Source organism: Podarcis vaucheri, assembly GCF_965113315.1.
Source record: "Podarcis vaucheri genome assembly, chromosome: 11".
NCBI classification, from domain to species: domain Eukaryota; kingdom Metazoa; phylum Chordata; class Lepidosauria; order Squamata; family Lacertidae; genus Podarcis; species Podarcis vaucheri.
This window is the reverse complement of record NC_138749.1, coordinates 919747-945580: the sequence shown is the minus strand read 5'-3', so window position 1 is coordinate 945580 and position 25834 is coordinate 919747. Positions and strand designations below refer to the sequence as shown.

Sequence of the window (25834 nt, the reverse complement as noted above, 5' to 3'; positions counted from 1 at the left end):
CTCCGGAGCAAAAAAGGGTGCTTCTCAGACATGGAGCTTTAAAATGCAGACTGTGCCTGGAAAGAGCGGAGAAATGTGAAGTGTGGAGAAGCCTTCAGCCTTCTAGTCCAAGGAGAGGTCAGCCTTTGCCTCCGAATGCAAGATCTCTCCTCCATCCTTCCAGCAAGTGGAGATTCTGCTGCAGGTCCCAACTGAGTTGTTATCACATCTCGCTCACTGATGTGGCTATGAACTTTCCCGTGTGCTTATCTGACAGCCTTATTCATTTGCCAATTAATTAAATGCTGTTTATTTGTAAATATCCCTGGAAACAAAGTTAAGTACTGGAACAAAACAATTCATTTTACAGGAACAAGAAGCCCATTATTCACAGTGAAGGCTGCTGATTGGTAATTGTCAGGGGATGATTAGCTGCTTGTGCTTAAAATAGTGCCCCTTCAGAGTTTGTGCGACCCCACAAACCTCTGTGTGTGACAGAGCTCCTCAGACATGTCTGCTCTAGTCACTTGTAGAGTCCGACAGTGGCTGTCTGCGGAAGCGCTTCCAGCAAAGAAGTTCCTTAACGGAAACGCGTCTCCTGGACTCACGACGTGACAGCTTCCGGCGAAGCATAGGTCTCCCTGCAGTTGCTTCTGACACCTCCCCGCTATTTTCGCTCGAAGTGTCTCTCACCCCTTTCTCTCCCCTTCTGCTTCCTGCCTGGGCTGCTGCGTCTCTCTCAGCATTACTGAGATCCTCCTCCAGAGACCCCGCGCTCCCCCTGCTGGTCCCTGCTTTGGCTGTTGACTCTCTCCCAGTCTCTGGGAGCCCTACCACTTCCCTTTCCTCCGATGTCAGTTCCCTGACATCCACCTCCCCTCCAGGGCCCCCCTCTCCCCCGCCCCTACTCTCTCCTCTGGGCGGTGAGGAGCTGAAACCCCTAAAAGAATCCTCTTCATCTTCCGACGTCTCGAACATTTCCCTCCATCGGTCTTCGTTCCGACTCGCTGAATCCTCCTCCACCTCGGAATCAGCGAACCCCTCCAACTCTTCTTCTTCGTCGGTGGTGGCGAAGTATTCCCTCCGGAACCTCGCCACTGGCTGGGGTTTCCGAGGGAATCTCTGATGAAAAGTTTCAATCAAAACCTCGTCATCTACATCCTCTGCCCTGACCCAGGTGTTTTCCGACTCCGGCTCCCCTTCCCACATTACCAAATACTCTACTTGCTCTCCCCTCCACCTGGAATCGAGAATCTCCGCTACATGGTAGCTGTGTTCTTTTTCCTCCATAGCTGGTCCCCTATTGACCCTCCCCTCTCTGTCCCCTATATACGGTGACAGCAATGATCTGTGGAACACTGGGTGTAACTTCATGTGGTTAGGTAACCGGAGTCTGAAAGCCACTGGGTTGACCTGTTGCGTGACTTCAAATGGGCCCAGCCTTTTGGGTCTTAACTTCTTACAACCTCCTTTAAATGGTAACCCTTGGGTGGACAACCACACCTGGTCCCCCACCCTAATGCTTTCTCCTTCCCTTCTGGTTTTGTCTGCCTGCCTCTTATATTCCTCCTTCGCCCTGTTTAAATTAAGTTGGAGCTGGCGATGGATCGCTTCCATTTCTTCAACGAACTGTTCTGCGGCTGGAACGCTCCAGTTCTCCCCCTCCCCCCCTGGGAAGGCTCGGGGATGACACCCGTGATTGGCCAAAAAAGGGCTCATTCCCGTGGACACGTTCTCCGCATTGTTATAGGCAAATTCTGCCAACGCCAGCTTCTCCACCCAATCATTCTCTCTGTCATTCACATAACACCTCAAATATTGCTGGAGGACACCATTAGCTCTTTCCGCCTGCCCGTTGGTTTCTGGATGACGGGCAGTGGAAAAATTCACCTCTACATGCAATAAGCTCATGAGCTTCCTCCAGAACCTGGAAGTAAATTGTTTCCCTCGGTCCGAAACCACCCTCAAGGGGGCACCATGCAATCTAAACACATTTTCCACAAACAATTTAGCGGTTTCTTCTGCTGTGACCGCATGTGAGCAGGCTATAAAGTGGGCCATCTTGGTTAACAGGTCTACCACAACCATAATGGCTGTCTTCCCTTTGGACCTGGGCAGATCAGTCATAAAATCTATTGCCACTGCCTCCCATGGTCTTTCCGGCGTGGGTAGTGGTTCTAATAAACCTGCCGGTGCCCGCCTCTCCCCCTTGGCTCGTTGACATCGGTCACACCCTCTCACATACTCCCGCACATCTTCCCTGACCTTGGGCCACCAGAATTCCCTGGTAACCAGCCACATGGTTTTGTGTTGCCCAAAATGCCCTGCTGTGGGGCTATCGTGCAGTTGCTTGAGTACCTTTTCCCTCAATTCTCCTTCAGGTACGTATAACGCTCCCTTGTAGTACAACGCCCCGTTTCTCTCCTCAAAACCCCCGGGTTTGTCTCCCTCCCTCCTGAGACCCCTGAGTTTGTCCTGGGCATATTCATCCTGCACCGTTCCCTCTATCAGTTCCCTTAGCCCCACCAATGCCGCCCCACACACCCAGCGATCCTCGGGAATGACATGGGTCTCTTCGGGTGCACCCTCTCCCTCCAAATATTCAGGTTTGCGTGAGAGAGCGTTCGCCCTAACGTTCTCCTGGCCTGGTACGTAACAAATCTCAAAGTTAAATTTGGAGAACTCCTGGGCCCATCTCAACTGCCGTTGGTTGAGCACTCGCGCAGTTCTCCAATACTCTAGATTCTTATGGTCCGTGCGCACTTGCACCTTCTGTTGTGCACCAATTAGTAGGTGCCTCCATCTCCGGAAGGCCTCATAAATCGCAAGAAGTTCCCGGTCGTACACCGTGTAGTTTCTCTCAGATTTGTTCAGCTTTCGCGAAAAGAAGGCACACGGTCGCCACTCGGACCCCTCCTTCCCCGGCTGCAGAAGAAGCACCGCCCCTATGGCTCTGTCAGAAGCGTCTGTTTCGACCCTCAGCTTTTTTTGTAAATCCACATGTAGAAGTTGTTCGTCAGAGGCGAAGGCCTTTTTCAGTTCCTCAAACGCTCGCTCCGCCTCCCCCGTCCAAACAAACTTCTTTTTGCTGCTGAGACAGTCCGTGATGGGCGCCGTCAGGTGAGCGAAGTTTCGGATGAACTTACGATAAAAGTTTCCAAACCCTAGGAACCTCTGCACATCCTTCTTAGTCTTGGGGGTTTTCCATTCCAGCACCGCTTGAACCTTGCCGGGGTCCATGGCCAACCCCTTGTCTGACAAGCGGTACCCCAGGAATTCCACCTCCTTGGTATGAAACTGACACTTCTCCAGTTTCACCCACAGTCTGTTGGCTTGCAGCCTGCTCAACACTTCTCTGACGTCTCTCACATGTTGCTCCTCATTCTCCGAATACACCAACACGTCATCTAAGAAGGCCACGCAATTCTTGTAGAGCAAAGGCCCCAGTACATGGTTCATAAAGGCTTGAAAACACGCGGAGCCTGCTTGTAATCCAAAAGGCATAACGAGATATTCAAATGCCCCCAAAGGGGTGAACATGGTGGTCTTCCATTCATCCCCTTTCCTTATACGTATCAGGTTGTACGCCCCCCTTAGGTCCAGCTTTGTAAAAATCTTTCCTTTTCGCACCCTGGTCAAAATATCATCAATCCTGGGCATAGGAAAAGCCACCGGCTCTGTCACTGCATTTAGGGCCCGAAAGTCACATACCAGTCTCGGCTTGTCCGTGTTCTTTTTATCCACAAAAAACACTGGGCTACCCCCCGCTGCCTTGGACTCTCTGATGAAGCCTCTCTTCAGGTTCTTGTCAATGAACGCTCGCAACTCCTGCATCTCCCTGTCTGACATGGCATACAACCTGCCTACAGGAAGCTGTGCTCCAGGGAGTAAATTGATCTGGCAATCAAAGGGCCTATGCGGGGGTAGTTGGTCAGCCTCCTTCTCGCTGAACACGTCGCTGAGATCAGCATACTGTGATGGCACCTTCCCCTTCTCCATCACTTCCGTCCCTGCTAGGGTGGCTTGGGCCCCTGCTGACCCCTTTTCCCCCCTGCAGTGTTCTAAGCAATGTGCGGAACCGAAGGAAACCACTCTTTGATGCCAGCCCACCAGCGGATCATGTAGGGCTAGCCAGCTCATTCCCAAAATAATGGGAGCGCCTCCCAAGGTGGCCACATTAAACGCTATCAGTTCTGTGTGCCTTGCCACCCTCATTATCATTGGGATGGTCTGCAAGCTGACGCCTCCTCCCAACAGTTCTCTGCCATCGATCGTGGTCACCTGCAGGGGGTTGCTTAAGGGGATAGTCTGTATCTGGTGTTCAGCAGCAAACTCCTTGCTCATGAAATTGCAGGAGCTGCCTGAGTCCAACAGCGCCTTTATTTTTAGGGGGTGTCCATTTTGCAACTCTAGCGACACTTCAATCACTAGAGCAGGTCGAGGAGCTTCTGGCACTGGCACTTGGGGAAGGGGCACTTTCACTGCTCTTTGGCCTGGCTGCAGTGCCCTGCTGGCAACCAGGCGTTGGCTTTTACCTGCTCCGTTTCTCCCTGCTCTTCCCCCTCAACAGTTCCCACCATCCCTTGCCATTCCTTCCTCTGGGGGCAGACTCTGGCAAAGTGGCCTGGCTGTTGGCAGAGATAGCATTTCCGGGGTCCCTTTCCCTCCTTCTTCGCCCCCTCACTGGGCTTTGAAACTGCGCGCGCGCGGGCTGTTCCGATTTCCATCGGCTCTGCCGGCGGGAAAGCTGGCTCAGGAATGTCTGGAATGCGTAACTCCTTCCAACTTTCCCCTCTCCCTTCCCGCCTCTCCAAGGCTCTTGCCTCCTGGCGCGCTCCAATGGTCAGCGCAGATTTGGTCAGCTGATCCATAGACACCGCCCTGGGGCTCCTGGCCAGCTCGTCTTTCACAGCTGAAGAAAGACCTTCTTCAAATAGCATCTGAATGGGTGCTGCCGATAAATCCCACCCCAATCTGTGAATCAGCATGGTAAATTCAGTCCAGTACTCACGGACAGATCTGCTTCCCTGCTTGCAAGCCATTAGCTGTCTGCGCACTCCCCCCTCCTCAATATCGCTGGAGAACATGATATCCATTGCACGAAAGAATTTCATAGTGTCCTTCAGGATATCGTTGTGCGTTGCCATCAGGGGTCGAACCCAATCTCGCGCCCCCTTCTCAAGATGCCCAATTACGAAAGCAACTCGGGATTCCTCATCAGGGAACTCATCAAACTGCACATTCAGGGCATATTGCATTTCAGTCCTAAAGGCATGGTAATCCTTGGGGTCCCCCCCAAACTTCTGCACTAATCCTGGTACCTTTCTGGGGAACTGAGTGGTTCTCCCCTTCTTGTCTGCATCTTGAGCCCTCCTCTCCTCGAGCCTCGCCGTCTGCAGCGCAAGTTGGACCTCCAATGCTCGGTATCTGTCTTCCAAGCTTGGACCAGCTCCACCCCCTGCGGCTCCGGCTCCTGCTGGGTCGCTCATGATGCCTTCTCCTGCACAGGCAGCGTACAGAGACTGTCGGACTGCTGTCCGGGGATGATTAGCTGCTTGTGCTTAAAATAGTGCCCCTTCAGAGTTTGTGCGACCCCACAAACCTCTGTGTGTGACAGAGCTCCTCAGACATGTCTGCTCTAGTCACTTGTAGAGTCCGACAGTGGCTGTCTGCGGAAGCGCTTCCAGCAAAGAAGTTCCTTAACGGAAACGCGTCTCCTGGACTCACGACGTGACAGCTTCCGGCGAAGCATAGGTCTCCCTGCAGTTGCTTCTGACACCTCCCCGCTATTTTCGCTCGAAGTGTCTCTCACCCCTTTCTCTCCCCTTCTGCTTCCTGCCTGGGCTGCTGCGTCTCTCTCAGCATTACTGAGATCCTCCTCCAGAGACCCCGCGCTCCCCCTGCTGGTCCCTGCTTTGGCTGTTGACTCTCTCCCAGTCTCTGGGAGCCCTACCACTTCCCTTTCCTCCGATGTCAGTTCCCTGACAGTAATGAAATCTGCCTTTGTGCTTTTCCAGCTAACGGGGAAGCCAAGTGATGATTTCTGACACCCGTAAAGCTATTACTGCTTCGATGTGAGTGCTGGTGCAGGAAGCGGCAGGCACACCTGTTTGTTTTATCTGAACAAACAGGCTTATTCTGCTCCTGGAACATCAATACCTGTGCTGTCAAGTTCTTTTTCAGGCCAGGTGTCTGAGTTTGTTTTGACTGCTGCAGAAATTCAGAATAAATGTTCTGTAATGGTGTTTTCCTCTGTTTGCAAATGTTCTGAGAAGCTGCATCTAAGGTTTTCCCTCTTCCAAAAACTCCGGTTTTTAAAGCTGCGGGGGTCCTATGCATTCTCCAGGGCAGCAGGTTTCTAACACCCTTTGTAGGCAACAAAGCCTTGGCGATCTGACTGCCAGCCTCAGAGGCATGGCGACTTGTGGCACTTGCGGCTTCTCTCTCCCTCCCACCCTCTCCTGCCTTCCTTTCCAGGTCCAGGAATTGCAGAGCCCTCCTCGCGCCAGTCAGGTGGTGAAGGATTGTGTCAAAGCCTGCCTCAACTCGACGTATGAGTACATCTTCAACAACTGCCAGGATTTGTACAGCCGCGAATACCAGACAGACCCTGTGAGTCGAGGGTGACAATAGCATTTGTATTCCACTTCAGCTGGAAAGCCCTCCCAGAGTGGCTTAGTAAGGGGTCAGAGTGTCTCTGCCCTTAGGCCCAGGCTTCCTTTTGTGGCACACGCTTTAAAGCTCAGTGTCAGAGCATTCCCTGCTAGCGCTCGCCCCAGGAAAACCCGTCTTTTACCGCTGAATTGGAGCAAATGGCAACCCACAGAAAAACCAGCTATCGTTGCTCCGATTCAGCGGCAAAACACGGGGGTTTCCCCTAGAAGGTGCCAGGGGGGGGGGAGGCACACACTTGGAGAAAGAGCTTTAAAGCCCCAACCTGTGCCTAGAAATGCAACATGAAAAGCAGACTGGCTGAAGCTTAAGAAACACGACCCAGAGGGTGGGAGGGAGAAGGAAAAAGGAAGCCCAGATCTCAGCTGCAGAGTTCTGAAAATGAGAAATTTGGAGAGCAACGGCACCAACTCCAGGGAGCCCTGTGGGCCCAGGAACCCACAATTTTTTTGCTCTGGATGCCCGGCTTCCCTCTTGTGCTCTGGCAGAAGGCGCAGTCCCTGGCCCAGCTGCCCATCTGGTGCCCTTTGCTTTTCCTCTAGAACAAAGCTCAGGACATGCCACCTGAGGAGCAAGGCCCCAGCATCAAGAACCTGGACTTCTGGCCCAAGCTCATCACCCTCATTGTCTCCATTGTCGAAGAGGACAAGAACTCCTATGCCCCCGTCCTGAACCAGTAAGAGCCCCTCTTGCTTCGCTGCCAGAAGCAGACTCCGTGAGCCGGCCGGATTCGCTTTGCCTGCCTCTCTTTTCTGCCTTTCTGCCTGTCTTTTTGGGGTGGCACTCTTTCGATGGTGTTCCCACTCCCACCCCTGCAGTGTTAGAGCTCAGCTACTCTCCTGACGAGTGGGGTGAGAGCAGCTCCTCTTTGGGCTGGCCTTCCAGGTGCCTTTTTCTCTGCTGCTGCCCCCCCCCCCCCCGAGCTCTGTGTGGATGTTAGGTCTAAGCGGGGCTGGGGGAGGGCAAGGTTGTCAAGGGAGCAGGAAGGGCAGGATGTAGCCCAGGGGACTCTCACTCAACCCAGGAATTTGTGATAATTCGGGAGACAGACCTCATTGGCCAAAGGTTACGGGATCCTGCAGAATCCTTCTTGGCAGCGTCTTCTGAGAGCGATCCACCGTCAGGGATCTTCCCTTCCCTTTAGGTTTCCTCAGGAGCTGGCTGTTGGGAAGATCAGCGCCGAAGTCATGTGGAACCTCTTTGCTCAGGATATGAAATACGCCATGGAAGGTAGGCGGCTGGTCTTAGCATTCCTCTGCTGCAGAGGGTTTTACAAAAGCGGTTCCTGGCCTTTGGCCCAGGTGTGTTGCAGGAGGTCTTGCTCCCTGCTGATGAGCACATTTGCCAGGGGCCGGCAGTGGGCTGGAGCAGCTGCTTTTAGTGCCTTTTGATTTCCAGGAGGCTCCTGTTGAGGCTCCCAACCAGCCATAAATGACATGGGAGCTTTCCCTGCCCTGCTCCCATGGGCTGTGCCTTCCAGCTTCTTGCTCGGCAACTGACCAGTCACGTTCCGCTTGGGTCAAAGCCTTGCAAAAGCCGGCTGTCCTCTAATCAAATTACTTCTCCATGATGCTGCAGCCGGAATCCCTGAGCTCTGTGCCGTCTTCTGCAGGAGCTGCCAAAAGCTCCCGGGGGAGTTTCTGAGGCCGTCCAAGGAAGCCTTGCCAGCGCTGCTCTGCCAGCTCAGCACCGCTGTCGCTTCTTGGAATGGAGCTTGGCATCCTTCGCCCCATCAGGAGACTGAGGACTGGCCTTCCTCCTGCACCAGGCGAGAAGCTGCCAAGCCCTAAGAGCAGCCGCTGGCTCTGTCCTCTCTGGGCACAATCACCTTCCCATTCTCTCTCCCCCTGGACAGAGGGCAGCATCTCTCTGCCCTTAGCCCCTGAATTCATGCAGCCGGAGGACACGAACTCCCTGCTCCCCTTGATTTGCGCTGTGGGCTAGTACCTGAGTGGAGCAGGGCAAAGAGGGTGACCCACAGTTCATGGCATGTTTCTGTGGACCTTTGTCTTGGGTCTCTGCTTCTCCTGCTCTTTGGCATCCTGGGATGTGGGTCAGGGGAGAGGGCTGCTTGCCCCCACCTCTAACCCAGACCTGTTGCTGATGTCCACTTTTTCTTTGCCCCTTCTCACTGAAAGGTTTGCTCTACACTTTTATATATATGGCATGCTTTCTTTTAATGTATGCTTTTTTAAATTGAAGCAGTGCTTGTGGTGGGGCTGGGGCCGTCGTGATGGTCGGAGAGTCCTGTTGGTTGCTCCTCTCTGCACAGCCATCTGGGGAGACAAGAAGGGGGATCAGCCACATCCTGCACAGCCAGCTTTGGCTGGGAACAGAACCAGCCTCTCCTGAGCTCCAGTGCCTGGAGGAGGCTTGCAGAGCTGGCCAGACAGGGCGGACCACTGATCCACTGCAAACTCCCCACTCCAAACTCTGCTTGCCACCTAAATGAGCCACTAGTCTCTGGGGAGCATTTGGGGGTGGCATTCCTAATCTGGTTGTTACCTTAAATGATCAGAGCATTAGAAAAATCCGGGCACCTGAGGTTAGTTTGCTCAAAGTGAGGGATCAAACCAGCAGGAAGAATACATGGCATAGATCCTGCCATTAGATACTCCTCCCCACCCTGCGATATCCTGGCAACATGCACGCTCATTTGAGTAATAATTATCCCAGGCCTCCAGCTCCTGTTTATGCAAAACACAAGGGGGAGGGGAGGAGAGGGGGAAAGGGGCCAGGCGGTTAACTGCACTGAGCCATGATGAAGCATCCTTCGGTGGGTTTGATTTTTCAACCTTTAAAGCCGTTGCTGCCTTTGCTCCCTTTTCAATGCTCTGGGTTTGAGCATGATGCATTTTGATCATGGCTAATAGGCACAGGGGATGTGATCTGTGTTTCAAGATGTCGCTTCAGGTAATTAGCATCCAGTTGGTTCTGGCACCTCGAAGAGCAGGAGTGACACACACACACACTCCTGGGATTTTGTCCTCCCTCTGCTGCAGTTCTGCTGTGAAGTGGAGCTCTTCCTTAGGAGCACAACTGTGACTCTTCCATCTCCTGTGTTTTGGTGGGCTAAGCCTCTTCCCTCTGGGCTCCTAATAATGTCTGGCCTGTGTGTGCTTTTTGTCTCACCCCCTTGCTCATCTCTTAAGTTCTGGATAGAATGAGCACCCTCAAGGCATCACGTGGTAAGAGCCTTCCCTGTGGTGACCCTTCTGAATGTTCGGCTAAAGACATTTCCTCTCCATAGTGAGAATAATAGCACATAGCCTCCCACCCCCACCCCCGTGTGGTCTTCCATGTTAACTGATGTAGAAGGTGAAGGGAGAGATCCAGAGGGTGGCAACAGGAGAACGGGGCCTTTTCTGCGGTGGCTCCCACTTATGGGGTGCTCTCTCCAGGGAGGCTCACCCGGTACCTATCTTTAGATGCCAGGCAAAAACATCCCTCTTCTTGCAGAAACAATCTGTAGCCCTTTAAACTGGGGGGCGGGTATGCTTTCGGTTTGTCTTGTGCGTCCATTTTGCAAACAGCCCTGTCATCCTCAAACGAAGGAGAGCGTAGAAATTTAAATAATAATCATAAAGACGTGAAGGGTCCTTCTGAGCATCTCTCCCTAGAGGAGCGATTCCTGGTGAGGATGGGAGCCAACTGGAGGCTTCATATAGAGTGCTTTCTCTTTCTCTGGACGGGAGCCTCTCGCCTTGCTCCGCTTCTGACATGCATAGACAGGAGGATGGGCAGCTTTTTGGAGTTGGGAGTCAGGGAGGGCTGTGTGAACATGGGTGGTTGGTTCACTCCTACCTTTTCTCTGTCCAAAGCCCCACCTATATTTCGCATCCGCATGGTCCTCTTCCAGGGCGGTAAGAGCCTTTTTTCTTTCTCCCTGACTTTATTCTAGTTTAGCAGGTTCCCACCCCCCTCCCAGGCTGTGCATAGATCACAAACCCCAAAGTGATGCTTAGTTTGCAGAGCAGACACGTCTGCCTGAGCCCCTTTCCATGGCAGGCCAGTGGCGGCAGGAAGCAGCTTGTGTGTGTGTGTCGCTCCCCCCTGCAGAAAACCCCGCCTGCTGCTCCTCTGCTCTGCGTGCGCTTTCCCTCCCAGCTTCTTCTCATGTGCCAGGCCCACCCTCCTTCCAGAGAGCCTCACTGGGAGAGCTCCACTGCTTGGCAGTGTCCATGCGAAGCTGTCCTGGTTTTGTGTTTTCATTTCCGATCACAATTCAAAGTGTTGGTGCTGACCTTTAAAGCCCTAAACGGCTTCAGTCCAGTATACCTGAAGGAGCGTCTCTGCCCCCATCGTTCTGCCCGGACACTGAGGTCCAGCTCCGAGGGCCTTCTGGCGGTTCCCTCACTGTGAGAAGCAAGGTTACAGGGAACCAGGCAGAGGGCCTTCTCGGTGGTGGCGCCCGCCCTGTGGAACGCCCTCCCATTGGCTCTGTTTGCCCTGGATATTATCAAGTGGGGCTCAGTGGCATTTATCAGCAATTTTAAAGGAGTTAGGCAGCCCAAGGTTAGAAAAGTTTCCGCCAGGATAGTTGGCGTTTTTTGCGTTGAGACAAGTGTCATGGAAACATTCTGGAAGCGAAGGTGCCAAAAGCTGAAGGCCCTGCGTTGGCTTCGAAGTCTCGTCTCTCCTGGCCCTTCTCTCTCCGTGTCCTGAAGTCTTAAGATGGGCTGGGAGAGCCAGACAGCAAGAGGCCTGAGCCCAGGAAAAACCCACAGGGAGCCTCGAAGAGCCAGTGTGGTGTAGTGGTTCAGAGCGGTGGACTCGTAATCTGGGGAACCGGGTTTGATTCCCCGCTCCTCCACCTGCAGCTGCTGGGTGACCTTGGGCCAGTCACACTTCTCTGAAGTCTCTCAGCCCCACTCACATCACAGAGTGTTTGTTGTGGGGGAGGAAGGGAAAGGAGAATGTGAGCCGCTTTGAGACTCCTTAAGGGGAGTGATAAAGCAGGATATCGAATCCAAACTCCTCTTCTTCTTCATCATCACACACATGGAGGAGATAAAGAGCCTGAGTGTTTCCTGCTCTCTTCAGAAGTCTTGTGGTCCTGAGCAGTGAGGGTGAAAACGGTGTCCTGAGCCTAAGGTGTGGGGAGGAATGCAAAGGTCTTCTTCAGCTGCTGGGAATTCCCTCAAGGGGTCTTGGGAATGCCCTCCATGCTGTGGGGTGCTCCTTCTGATTGGTGTTGGCAGACACTGGTTGGTGTTGGCAGAACAGGAAAAGGTGGGCAGGGGATTTGTTCCAATTACTTAAACCTGATTAATTTAAAATGAGACTGAGGCTAGTGATGGAATTTACCCAATTTTTCCGTCTATAAGACGCCCCATGTATAAAACGCCCCTTATTTTGGGGAACTCCGACTTAAGAAAATGGGGGGAGAGCTATATGTGTATAAGACGCCCCCACATTTTGGAAATTATTTTTTAGGGGGAAAACCTAGTCTTATACACGGAAAAATATGGTACATTGGTCCTACAATTATTCTGTAGCAGAAGACCTCTTGCTTTCAGGAAGGTGGCTTCCTCTTACCAAATGTCTGGGGATCTCCTCGCGTCTTCAGGCTTAAATGGGTATCCAGGTGACCTCCTTTCTTTCTCTTTCTCTCCCCCAATAAGTCTTAATTACTGGCCCTTGCCCTCCTTGAGTGCTAATAAAGCCCTCCTGCTGTCTGAAGTGGGACGCAGAATTGCTCTGCGCTTGCTTTCAATAAAGCCCCTTTCGCCTGGGGGCTTTCGGGATCTTAGACCAACCTTGCAAATGCCTGGCAAACGACCGCTGTTGGGGATTCCAGGACATTGACGCTTCCCTGGCCGCTTCTGCTGAAGTGAACGAGGGGGGCGCCCTGGCCAGGGTCATCAGTGCCAGAGGATGGTGGCACATCCTGCTGCCCCTCGTTGCCCAGAGAATGCACAGCTCTGCCCCTGGGAGGGAAGCGGGGACTGTTGTTTGCAAGCAATGGCTTCAGCCACACAGTTAGGACCTGCAGATCCTCAGGTAGCTTGAAAGAGTTAGATCTGTCCATGCCTCGGATGTGCCATCGAGTTTAAAGGCTGCTGCTGGCCTCCTGGGCTTGGCCTGCGCTTGGATGGGAGACAGGCCAGGAGCCCCCCATGCTGCTGTCCTGAGCTCATGCAGAAGATTGGGGGAGGTCCATTTCACCTGGGGGGGGGGAGCCCAGGAGCCACTGGCCCTCGGCGAGGAGAGAGCAGAAGCTCCCTGGGCCTTGTGGCTGCAGCGTGTGGATCACTTCTTGGCAAAAGGTGCAACTCAACTTGGAGAGCACCCAGCTGTCTGCCAGAGAAGGGGGTGGACAGGAGGGACTTTGGGAAAAGAGAAGAGGAGAAATCTGTGCTTGAGGCGAGAAGGCTGGAGACGACTGACCTGGGGCAAGATGGAGGCATCATGTGCCCCAATGGCCTTGTGGGAAGTGTCTCTCTTGTCACCTGGGCAGGCGGGCAGAGCAGCCTGTCTTCAACTTTTAGATCTGTATCCCACTTTTCCTCCACGATGGAACTCGAGGCAAAGTCACGGGGCTCCCCGCTGGTCTCCCATCCAGCACCAGACCAGACCCCGAGCTGCCCAGCTTCAGCAAGGCGGCTGCTTCATGCCCTTTCAAACCGGACCTGGTGACCTCTGTGGAGCAGGCAAATGCTTCTCCCGGCTGGTTCAGGAAGCTGCATGTGCTGGATGTTGAGAGGCTGGAGGAGCCTGGAAATCCAGGAGGCCAAACCCAGTGCGGCCTCCCCCAATTCCTTCTGGTTCGCCCAAGGACTGGGTTGGCTTGTGTGAGACGTGGGGCAGAAGACTCTCTGGCACCGGGGGCTGCTTTGGTTTCTAGGGATTTGCTTCCAGCTCTAGGAGATGTGGAGCGTCTTAGGAGGAGGACCAGCCCTAAGAAGCTGTTCTCCTCTCATTGCCATGGCAACCAGAAACTCTTCCCTTCTATTTTTGAAGTGCTGTGTGGAAAATCAGCTCCGGGCCCCAACTGGATGAACTGCCGTGCCCTGTGATCGTTAGCAGGATCCCAGGTTGCGGGGATTTCGTGGGCTTTGGACCGTGTGGCAGGGCGTTCTGCCCTGCGGATGTGCGGAGGCTCCTGTTTTTGTGGCAGGTTGCTGGGAAAGGAGCCGATTGAATTACTCACCTGACAGCATTCTCGTTCCTTCTCCCTCCCTCCCTCCCTCTCTCCTCCTCTCTCTCCACCTTCCTCACAGAACACGAGAAGCACCGGCTGTGCAAAAGCGCCGACTACATGAACCTGCACTTCAAAGTGAAGTGGCTCTACAACGAGTATGTCTGCAGCCTGCCAGCCTTCGCCAGGAAAACACCTGAGTACCCTGCGTAAGTACCTGGCTCAGCCTGGGACCTCCGCCTCCCGTGCAAGGCACCCACCCCTTGCCACCCCCCCCCCCGTGCCACTGCCTCCCCTCTGCGGAAAGCAGAGGCGCCTTAAGTTCTCCGGAGGATTCGGCTGTGTGGCTCACAGTGCCCTTTCCCAATGGCCTCCCTCCTGCCTCCTTCGTCTTATGGGTGCGTGGAGCAGGATGCTGCCTCCCCAGGTTGAAATGCTCACTGGTGCCAGGGGGGCCTTTCTGAGGCGTGGGGCTACCTCCTGGAAGGGCTGGTCTCTGCCACTTACTCTTTCGGTTGTCCAACGAGACACACATTTCTCTTGGCGTTTGTTCACCGCCACCCCCCCCCCCATTCAAGAAGAAACTTTGGAGGGCTCAGCCCAGCATCACAAAAGGAGTTCCAAAGGCTGGCGGTCTGCTGCCAGAGGGCTCTGGGCTGGTAGGACAAGCCGGAGCTATCTGTCCTTGCTTAGCCCCTCTCCTGAAGGCTGAAGGGGCAGCTCTGGCACCAGATGTTGCCTCTGGCCCCACAGAGGAAGAGCTGACGTAGAGTAATGGAATCATAGAATTGGGAGGGACCCAAGGGTCATCTAGTCCAACCCCTGCAATGCAGGGATCTCAGCTAAAGAATCCCTACCCAATGGCCATCCAAGCTCTGCTTTAAAACCTCCAAGAAAGGAGGGAGTCCGTTCCCCTGTCGAGCAGCTCTTCCTGTCAGAAAGTTCTTCCTGGTGTTCAGTCGGAATCTCCTTTCTTGTAACTTGAAGCCACGGGTTTGAGTCCTGCCCTCCAGGGCAGGAGAAAACAAGCATCCTCCATGTGGCAGCCCGTGAGATATTTGAAGACAGCTATCGTATCTCCTCTCAGTCTCCTCTTTTCCAGGCTAAGCATCCCCAGCTCCTTCAACCGTTCCTCATCAGGCTTGGTTTCCAGACCCTTGATGGTCTTGGTCGCTCTCCTCTGCAGACCTTCCAGCTTGTCAGCATCCTGCTTAAACTGTGGTGCCCAGAACTGAGCGCAGTATTCCCGGTGGGGTCTGACCAAGGCAGAAGAGAGTGACTTGCAGTTCTGTTCCCCCCTTTCTCTTTTAGGTCTCCAGTTTCTCTCTTGAGGGGGGAGCCACAAAGGCCCTTGCCAGCCCCTCCCACTTTTCTCCAAGGGCTCATCCAGACTTCCTTTTGCACCGCTCAAAAAGGTTCCCCAGTCCTGCTTAAACAAGGCCAGATCAGACCCTTGGTCCATCTAGCTTAGTGATGTTGATTCTGACTGGCAGCAGCTGCCCAGGCTTTCTGGCTGGAGTCCATCCCAGCCGTGCCTGTAGCTCCTGAGCCTGGAGCCTGGCCCCTTGTTCATGCAGCGCATGTGCTCTGCCATTGAACTGCAGCCCTCCATGTTTGCAAAGGGGGAGAGACCTGCCCCCCCCCCCGGGCGCTAGCAGTGTCAGAAGCAGGGCGGATGCATGGAGCCTTGCCGTTCCTTGTGTGCCATCCTGGGCCATAGAAAGGGGAGGGAGATTGCAAAAGCAGGAGGAAGTTTGCTCAGGTAGCATCCTGGTTGGATGTCTGCCAGCACTTCTTGGCAAAGCTCTAGAAATTAAATGCCGCAGGGTCTCTTGGCGTCTGATTCTGGGGCTGAATTGCTCCTGTAGCTGCGAAGTTTCAGGCTGTGGATTAGAGCAGAACCTGGACCTGCTTGGGGCCCAAAGTACCTCCTGAGTCTCTGGTGGGCTGGAGCAAGGCTTCCTTCGGGCCTCCACCTTCCTGGCCTTGTCCTGAACAAAAGAAGGCTGTCACGTGTGATATGCTGCCTGGTTAACTGTGGTTCCAGACCTTTCTGGTCTTGTGGAAACTGCCTTTGGAGCCCTCACAGCCACCAGCAATAGCCTCTCAGCAGAATCCCGGCATGCTCTGGACCTCCTGGGTGCAGCCAGGCGTTGGCTCCCTGGTCCTGCAAAACAGTGTGAAGAAGGAAGTGTTCCGGAGTGTGAATCAGACGCCAGGATCGGCAGCCACGCTGTGCCTCTGTGTTTCTGAGCTGTGAAAGGCAGAGTGTTCGGATCACGTAGAAGAGATGGCGCGCGTTCCATCCTGCTCATTATTAAGGGCTAATTACCCCCTTCCCCAAGCCAATTCCATGCTTCCTGTTTCTAGCCCACATGAGAATCTCCGCTGCCGGCTTCCACCACACACAGCCCTGACTCTGAGCCGAGCGCCAAGGATGATTCAGTCGCTTTCAGGAGGATAACAAATCCGCATTTCTGAGCTGTCTCCCTGTGCACCAGACTTGCCTAGGCCTCCCCACCGAGAAAGCCAGGAGAAGGCGGCACCCACCGAGTGGTTGGATGGCAAGGAACCTGGCTCTAAATTGGCCCAAGTCACCTGCTTTGCTTTGGCTGTGCGGCGAATTGGGCTGTTAGTCAGCCACCTGCCATCTGCGGATGGAGAACGGATCTAAATGCTAAGCATTACTAAGCAGAGGGCGCACTGAGAGCCAGTGTGATCTTGGCTGCCCTCTGGACTGTTGCCATGGCACTTCTCTGCCGCTGGGCCAGGCTCATATTTCAGCCCAGGGGCTGTTTGCAGACACCTCCTGCCTCTTCCAACGCCCTGCCTTGCCTTGCCTCTTGGCGGCAGCCCTGGCAGGATCCCGGGTTTGATGATGTGCATTTGCTGAGTCACTTGCTTTCCTAATAATCTGCATCGCCATCAAATTTGGACGATATTAACACTTCCCTGCTTTGGCTTTCTCTCCAAATGTCAGCAAACAACTTAAGGCAAGCCAGAGCCTCATCACTGTTGGAAGCGGGGCTCTGCGTGGGCAAGAGATGGAAAAATAACATGTGATGGCGTCGTTGCCCACTGCTGGCAGACTCCAGTTGGTTCAAAGAGTAGGGGGAAGGTGTTGGGCAAGAGCGCCCAGTTTCGCTTCCCTTCCTTCCAGCCTCCGTGTTCAAACAGGCAGAGAACTCGCTTTGCCTGTGGGACGTCAGAGCCTTCCTCCCAGCACTTGCAGCTGCGCATTCCTTTCCTCGGCACCGCAGGGAGTGTTCAGCGCTGCCGAGAAAGGCTGGCCTTGCTCTTGACTGCCTTAGCAGGTGGCACCAGCCCCTGAGAATCTTCTGGCTCAGCAGAGGCCTCCCTAGCCTTAGCAGGAACGGTGGAGGGAGTGGGAAGAGAAGAATGAGAGGTGAAACGAGAGCCATCTTCCAGTATCTCAAGGGCTGCCTCCTGGAAGATGGAGCAGCCTTGTTTTCTGCTTCTCCAGAGGGGAGGACATGAACCAATGGCCTCAAGTTCCAAGAAGAGATTCCAACTAAACATCAGGAAGAAATTTCTGATGGTGAGAGCTGTTCAGCGGTGGAACAGACTCCCTCGGAAGGCGATGGGCTCTCTTTCATTGGCGGTTTCCAAATAGAGGTTGGATGGCCACCTGTCAGTCAGGGATTCTTCACAGTGATTCCTGCATTGCTGTGGGTTTGCCTAGATGTTCCTTGGGTGTCCCTTCCAAGTCTGCAAATCCATGATCACAGCGCTTGAGCAACTCTTAAGATGCTTACGCTTTTTCCCAAGGTGCCAGAGATTCCCCAGCCTTCCTTCTTACCCTCTGGCAGGCCTTGCGTTCCTCCATGAAGACTCCTGGCCTCTCCCAGCTCTCTGTCTGGAGGTTTCCAGCTGCCTCTGCCATGGGAGTCTCCAGCCCCCTGCTGGCCTGACGTGGCTGTTCCTGTCCACGCCGGATGGGACTCTTGCATTGTTTGAGGGCTGCTGGTTCTGGGTCCTGATCACGGCTCAAGTACCTCCCAGGAACTGCACAAGCATCTTTGCCCTTTGGGCGAAATAGTTCTGCCAGAGCAGGCTCTGCTCCCAGTCCCAGTCCTGAAAACGTCATTGCTTGAGTGTCCTTGCTAGACAAAGATGGGCAATGTGCTTAGACAAGGCTGCCCTCCTGCGTGAGGGCGAGGGGGGAGTCACAGGTACCATATTCTGGCACTCTGGAAACATAGGGTTACTACTGCCATCAGCACATGTTAAAGGGGTGCATAGAAGGTCTCGATAGGAAACTTCGTTGTGCCTCAGAATTTTGGGGGCATGAGTGTCTCGTAGCCCCAATGCGGGGTGCCTAATTCCTGGACCACTTTTGTGTGCAATCAAATTTCTCAGAATCTTGTGAAATGTCTCAACTGCAAAATACCCTGCCGTGTGTGCATTCAAACAGAGCTTTGTGGCGCTTGCAACTTGCTGGAAACTTGCTGGCTGTGGTGTGGATGGGCCGATGCCAGCTTTTTAACACCATGCCAATTACAATTCCCAGCATCGGGTAGGCTGTGCCTTTCTATTCTGAAGTGTGAAGGGTTATTTCAGGCTTCCCAGCATGCTCTGGGCTTTGCTCTCGCTCCCTCCGTAGTGTCTCTCACTTTCTTTGCAAATTTAAGCACCCCATAATTAGCGCCGTTTGTATAAACTCAGCTGCGGGTTTGGAGAGGGCCGTAATCAGCTGCGAAGATCACACAATGTGCTGCTTTGTTGACTCCCCTTCCCTTGTTTGCAAGCACCTTGTGTTTCAGCCACATTTCTAGACAGAGGTGGGCTCTGGCTCCGCCCGAACACAAGCAGGCAGACAGCAGCCTCGCAGCAGCGCCAGGCGGGTGTTTCTGTTCTCCTGGGGATGAAGAGCCCCCTGGCATCTTCCGTGGCTTGTTCTGCCTCCGGGGCCTGACGATGCCTCTGCCCTGGCTGCTGTCTGAACTTCAGGAAGTCCCGGTTGACAAAGAACCGATCCTGAAAAGCAGTGCCTGGACTGGGAGGGGTGAGGTGCAGCCCAGGGCAACCCAGCCCATGTGAACAGAGTTTAGGGTGATTTTGGGTCTGGGCAGGGGGGGGGGCTGTGCCTTCCCTCGACTGCTTACCAGAGCAGTGTCATCTGCCGCAAGAAGACACACAAACACAAGCTTGGGAGAGAAGCCATCTAGTTGACATGCACCTAAACAGAACGATTCAATCATCCAGCATTTAGGTAGAACGAGTGAAGCAACCCGAAGGCCAGTCACTCTGTTCTCCACACTTGGACGGAATAATGGCAAGCTGTCCTTCTTTCTCTGCCTCGGGAGAGAGACCTCTCGCTGCATCAGCTCTTATTAGGGTATAAATGGAGACATAAATGGAGACCAATTTCCCCCCAACTGGTCTTTTGTCTGCCTCGCCATAACTTTCTGCAATCTGCAGCTCTGTCACTTTCCCAATATCCCATCTCTTACATCGATTCTGGGCCTCCGGGGATGCTGTGATAGCCTTGGCTGTGGCAAAGAAGACGTGCAGTCAGTGTTTCAGAAATACCTGGGACATGTGAGGCACACTCAGAACGCCCACAGCCCAAGGGGCCACATCCAGACCTTGGGTCCCTGCCCCCTTCCTTGAGTGTTTAGTCAAGAGCAGGATTCTCCCTTCATTCACCGGAAGTCATGCAAATCCCTGTAATTTCCTTCCCTGCAGTTTGCAGTGCTACAAGGCAGAGGACATGAAATGAAGGAGGGAGGGGGAAAGAGAGGGGGGCAAGGGCCTGTGAATATTCTGTCTCCTTCCAATGCTGGGGGTCTGTTTTGGCCAAGTTTGGCCCCAGAGCGGCCGGCTGGTGGGGAAGGGCTTTGCAAACCCCTCAGATGCTGTGATCTTCCTTCCCTCCCCAACGCAGGTGGTTTGAGCAGTTTGTGATGCAGTGGCTGGATGAGAACGAAGACGTGTCCCTGGAATTCTTGCATGGAGCTCTGGAGAGAGATAAGAAGGATGGGGTAAGGTTTTGGAACACAGAAATAAAGTAAATCATCAAACCATCAATTCTAGCATGGGGGGGCACCTAAATTGTATAATATGGTATTTGAATGATTGTTATTAGGAATTGTATTATAATTTGGCATTGATATAATGAGGCTGTTATTGGATTATTGGACAGCAGTGCTGTCGTCCAATGTTTGAACTGTTGTATGGCTTGTGAGTTTTGCTGCCCTGCCGTGTATAAACTTATTAAATAAGGAAGCCAACGGGTATCCTTCAGGATTGTGGAAAGCTTGGTTGAAAACAGAAAAGTGTTACATCAATTCAGTAAGTGAGCAACTATTTGTTTTATTCATTTATTTCATAAAGTATATACACTGCTTGATTGTAAAAACAAAGCAAAACCTCAAAGCAGTTTACCAAAACGTAAAACAAGAAAACCCAGAAAAAAATTACAAAACATACAAAAAGTTAAAATGCTAACGCAGATTAAAATTCACATGGTAAAAGGCTTGCATGAACTCAAAGGCACCAGGTAGAATCACAGAATCGTGGAGTGAGAAGAGACCCCGAGGGTCCTTGAGTCCAACCCCCTGCAATGCAGGGATCTATGACACTGGAACCTATGACCCTGAAATTAAGATTCTCATGCTGTACCAACTGAGCTATCCCGGTATTTCTTCACGCTGCGTGTTTCTTTGTTTGCCTTCAGTTCCAGCAGACATCTGAGCATGCTCTCTTCTCCTGCTCGGTGGTGGATGTCTTCACCCAGCTCAACCAGAGTTTTGAAATCATCAGGAAGCTGGAATGCCCCGACCCGGCCATCCTGGCCTGCTACATGCGGCGCTTTGCCAAGGTGATGCCTCTCCTCCCACAGGATCTCTAGGAGCTTCGTTCTCCGGGGGAAAGGGGTGCAATTATCATCACAGTCAGCAGCAGCATTTGTTAGTGGCTTGTTGCCAAAACGAAACCTCAGGGCGACTTAACTAGATGAAATTCAGTTGTGACAAACCATTAAATGTTTCTCTTGTGCCGCTCAGTAACGTTTCTGGTCTCCTTGCAGACCATCGGGAAGGTGCTGATGCAGTATGCGGACATCGTCTCCCGGAGTTTCCAGGCCTACTGCTCTAAGGAGAAAGTGGTGAGTCCTTCTGCCTGGTTGGGGTGGGGATTGCAGAGGACAAATGGGGAGAAGATGTACCCCTCTCTTCTTAGCCATATCCTCAAGGCCAGGTGCCTTTGGACAGATAGCTGCCCTTCCAAGACCTCGTTGCACAGATGGCTCTGATACCAACTTAGTGTGGAGCCAGCATGCAGGGGCCCTTGCTTAATTTGCAGGATTTGTTTACTGTGTATGTGTATATATATATATATTGCCAGAAGCCACCCAGAGTGGCTGTGGCAACCCAGTCAGGTGGGTGACATTTAAATATTAAAATTGTTGTCTGTAGACTGACGGGCGTTCTTGGAGTGCACTTTTTGCAGCCTGGTTCTCAAGGCAGGAAGTGCCTCGTAACCCTTTTCTGCTGCTCAGGAGTGGAAAGTTGCTCAGCCTTAGCTCACAGAAGGGTCACAAAATGAGAGGCACTTCCCCTCCCCGAACGTTGTGCTTGTTTGTTCATTGGTTCCCCAGGAGCTAGTGCTCTTTCTGCCTTGACAAAATGTTCCCCTTGACCCTCCCCTCCCTCTCTCCAACTCCTGATAGTGATGGGAGGGCATCGGGTCCTGCGGTGGGGGTGGGTATGGCACTCCAGCCATTTCACTTGTTTCTCAGTCCAAGACTCTCTGCCAGTTGGTCTTCCAGCTCCAAACATCAACTGGGCTTCTCGGAAACCGTCGGAGAGAGAGAGATCAGTTCACTTCCTGCTGGCTGGGCTACTGAATTTGCAGAACTCACTTCCTGCCTAAGGGAGAAATGTCTTCCCCCATCCATTTCTGGCCTTCTCACCTGTATGTGGCCCTGAAGGCTTTGCGCAGAGAGAGTCGGTGGCCTTAGCATTTGTCTGTCTCACCAGTAACCTGCCTTTGGCGTTTTCTCCTCCTTCTCAGCCCTGCATTCTGATGAACAACATCCAGCAGCTGAGGGTGCAGCTGGAGAAGATGTTTGAAGCCATGGGGGCCAAGGAGGTAAGAGCTTGGAGGAGCCCTTTGGAGTGTGGGGCTCAGCACTGCCTCGTCAGCTGGGCAGGGATTGGATTTTGTGGCTGGGGAAACGGGTAGCTAGCAGGCCTGCCACTGATTGCATCATGCACCACCAAGAGCCAAAGGGGTGAACTATAATTCCCACCAGGCCCAGCCAGAAGGCTAATAGTCAGAAGGGGGGGAGAGATGGACAGACATGTTGGCTACTCCTGTCATAGTCAGAGAAGGAAGGGAAGATGAGGTCACGGCCTTCGTTGAACACGTTTCCTAACTCTTGAGTTTCTAAAGGCTTCGTATGGATGTCAAATGGCCTGAAATATTCACACCATCGGTTCGCCATGTGGTGGCCAACTTGAGTGAAGCTGGGTTGCTGAAAGCTGAGATGCAAATGTGTCTGAATGAGTCTGGTTTGAATGAGTCTGGTTTGAAAATGTGCTTCTTCCAGCTGCTACAATTGGCTTTGGGTCATCCTTTGCAGCTGAACAGACTGTGTGTGCCCTTTCTCATTATTCTGGATACTTGCTGGGCCTGTGTGGATACAGCTGTGTTGCCTGATGCCTTCCAAGCCTTAAACACCTGTTGTCCTTAACTGGAGGCAGGATTTCACCCCTCCATCACTGATTCAAGCTGTGAGATTTTCTGCAACGCTGTGAGAATGCTTGGTCTAACCTTTGCCTGTCTGTCTCTGTCTTTCCCTTGCTTTCCAAGACTGAGAATGTGGAAGAGAAGGAGAAGGAGAAGGACCAGGATCAAAATCAAAATCAGGATGAGACTCAGAATCAGGATGAGAATCAGGATCAGAATCAGGAACAGGAACAGGAAAAGGAAAAGGATCAGAATCAGGAACAGAATCAGAATCAGAATCAGAATCCTGAACCGAGGAATCCTAAGGCTGTTAGAATCCATATTGCTTACTCTTGGCCTTAAGACACTTCCTCCTTAGCTGTGACTTCCTAGGTCAGAGCTTTCTAGACTGTGTGTCGCGACACGCTAGTGTGTCGGCTGCAGAATGTAGGTGTGTGGTGCGAATGCTCCCCGCGCTCCTCCCGGGGCTGGAGAGGGGTTAGTTCAACCTCCGGTTTACTTGTAAAACTGAATTACTGTGTCATGAAATGATGCCTGTCTAAAAAGTGTGTCACCAACAGGGAAAGTTTGGAAAGCTCTGCCCTAGATCCTGAATAGATGTAGGCTCTGCACGTGGCAGTGAACTCCATGGTGGCACCGTGGCCTGGGGTGGCTTCTCCCTGGCAGCATGTCAAGAAGCAGCTCAGAGCTGTGCCAAAGATCCTTAGGAAAAAGCATGGAATGGGAAGTGATGACAGAGGCCGCCTTGGGCAAAGTGTTGCCATCCATGGGGTCTCTCTCTTGCTCCCTCTGGCCAACTTTGGTCTCCAGCACTGCTGCTAGGAAGAGGCCTTGGCGTCCCCGAAGCGCCTTAAGCGGTTTCCCCCTGGAGCCTCCATTCCCAGTTCTGCTCTGTGCAGATTCTCAGTCCCTCTTGCCTTTGTCTGTGTGCCGTGCAGGGACTCTGAATGCTGTTCCTCAGCCTGGCTAGCGAGTGTCGGCCACTGAGATAACGTAGCTCTCCCGCTTTTGGATTTAGTCAGCTGAACAAATAGCTAGAAACATTTGCTGCTCGTTTTAGTGCAGAGCTTCACCCTTCCCTCTCCGAAGCCTTTCCCCTTTCCAGCTTATCTAGAGTTTCCCATGAGTCACCTGCTCCTTTTTCTCTAGGTCTTCTGCAGCGGGAAGGCTTGCCAAATGAAAGCAAATCCTGCACTTACAGGAACTTGCCTTCCAGGAATTAGTGTAGTCATAGTCATTGATGACCTTATCTCGCTTGTTGTCTGTGAGTGTGTTGACCCTTTCGCTGTGAGTCTCCCTGCAGTTGAGACTGGGGGAACATGGGAATAGCCGGCTGGATCAGACCAATGTCCCAATTGGTCCAGCATCCATGGACCTCCATCCGGCATTTCCCAGTTTTTTGCAGGGGGTGGGTGGACAGGAGAATGGAGGGCGGGGACTGGGCCGTCTGTCTGTCTGCCTGCCTGTCTCTTTCTGAGCTTATCCACATTTTCCTTTCCTCCACACTTTTCAGGCACCGTCTGCATTTTAAAGTTTTATGTCTGAGCACTTTTTTTTATTGCTCCAGAGCAGCCATAGGCAAACTCAGCCCTCCAGGTGTTTTGGGACTACAACTCCCATCATCCCTCGCTAACAGGACCAGTGGTCAAGGATGATGGAAGTTGTAGTCCCAAAACATCCTGACGGCCGAGTTTGCCTATGCCTGCTCCAGAGGTTTCCCCATGAAAACCCGCTCTTTACTGCTGAATTGGAGCAAACAGCAGTGCACATAAGCACCCGGTTGCCGCTTCTTGCATTTCATCTTTAAAGAGCAGGTTTTCACGAGGAATGCTCCAGGGTGAAATAAAAAGCAATCAGGGTTTTAAAGTTCAGACTCATGCCTGGGAAATGCCAGGCAAAAGGTAAGTGTGGATCAGTCCTTACTCTCTCTTGTGTTCCTGCCGAATGAACACTGGACCATGTTAAGGTGTAAGAGCCATCAATAAACAGTATTATTTACAATGGATGCAATAAGCACATAGTTTAGCCATGGTTTGTTCAACAAGCCACAGGTTGCCTTTCAGTCGAGCAGAGAAGCCAGGACTTCTTTTCAGAGCCGCCTTTGTTTCCCAGCTGCCCTTGCCTCCAGACTCTGTTGCTTAGCACATGCCCAGCGTGGGATGGGCAAACCATAGTCGGTTAAGACACTTGGTTTCAGACATAACATAAAACCATAGTTAAAACATGGTTCATGAGCCCTTTACAAACCACAGCGTCACATCTTGGTTTGTTACCAGAAACATATTGTGGTGGGCTGGGTTTGGACATTCAGAGAAGCCGCACTTTGGCTAGGCAAGCCATGGTTTAGTGTTAGATGTGTTTCATTCGCACAACCACGTCATCCCACAACCACCACATCCCCAGCAGTGTAAGAGCAGGTGGGGAGTTGAGACCAGCCTAAAGCAGAGCAGATGTTCATCCTCCCTGACTTTAGCCAGCGGGGCTGAAGCTGGCTGAGTTGAGAGATATTTAATGTTATGTTATTAAGTAAAAGAGAGAGAGGTGATCTCCCTGGCTGCCCACCTGCATCTTGCTATGGGCTATACCTGTGGAGTAGGAAGAAAGATGCTGGAGCCGGGAGAGAGGGAATCTCGCTCTTTGCTGCGCTTGCCCAGTGCCTGCCTGTTCCTGGGCAGCGTGACTCATGCCAGGGGGCCAGCCGTTCCCTCGGCGCTCACACAGTAATGAGACCGGCTCCCTTAATAAGGCACGACACACACCAGCTTCAGCTGGTTGAATCCTGAGAGGCTTTTTTAAGCAGCCAGCTCTGCGTGCTTCCTCCTCCTCCTCCTCCTCCTCCTCCTCCCCCCGGGGAAAGGGAGAGTTTGCCTTCTGCCGCAGGGTCACAGCCCAGTTTCCTACGCCAACTGGGACGACGAGGAGGGGAGGGAGGCGTGGGGCTCCCACCTGACCCCGTCCTGAGATGCACTCCCGTTCCAGGGCAGGTGAGAAGTCTCCAAAGCCCCCCTCCCCCAACAGGGCATCCGCTTGTGTGTGATCTTGGGGCTCTGTGACATTAAGCTCTCTAATGGCTGCTGATGGAAAGAGAGGTCCTTAATTTGCCCCAGTGGGCGAGAGGGTTGTGGGGTCGTCTGACCAGAGGCTGAAACCCATTTGCAAAATTTATCCAAAGTACATTGGCAGGAAAGCAGTGAAAGCGTTTCAGTTGGGGGGGGGGACACATCAGGTTATAATGACTGCAAGCGGAAATAAAGTGTGAATATAGGATTAAAGCCTTGGGTGAGGTGGCTGTTAAATGCAATACTTGTGGCCAAAATAGCAACAATT

The 25834-nt window shown here is 52.8% G+C and overlaps 1 protein-coding gene across 12 annotated transcripts in view; it reads left to right on the top strand.

The window, feature by feature from the left end:
• Positions 1-25834, top strand: part of UNC13B (unc-13 homolog B) — a gene marked incomplete at its 3' end in the record, with an annotated part of 165867 nt that overhangs the window by 124699 nt on the left and 15334 nt on the right. For 8 of the 12 annotated variants that reach the window (XM_082241708.1, XM_082241705.1, XM_082241709.1 and 5 more), the window contains 9 exons: positions 6457-6591; positions 7194-7327; positions 7796-7881; positions 13875-14001; positions 19701-19797; positions 20493-20636; positions 20844-20921; positions 21830-21907; positions 22631-22816. In XM_082241708.1, the coding sequence (XP_082097834.1) occupies positions 6457-6591; positions 7194-7327; positions 7796-7881; positions 13875-14001; positions 19701-19797; positions 20493-20636; positions 20844-20921; positions 21830-21907; positions 22631-22816 (1065 nt within the window). Of the gene's footprint in view, positions 1-6456; positions 6592-7193; positions 7328-7795; positions 7882-13874; positions 14002-19700; positions 19798-20492; positions 20637-20843; positions 20922-21829; positions 21908-22630; positions 22817-25834 lie in introns of those variants that run through there. The other 4 variants (XM_082241710.1, XM_082241712.1, XM_082241707.1 and 1 more) reach the window with 2 other exon arrangements.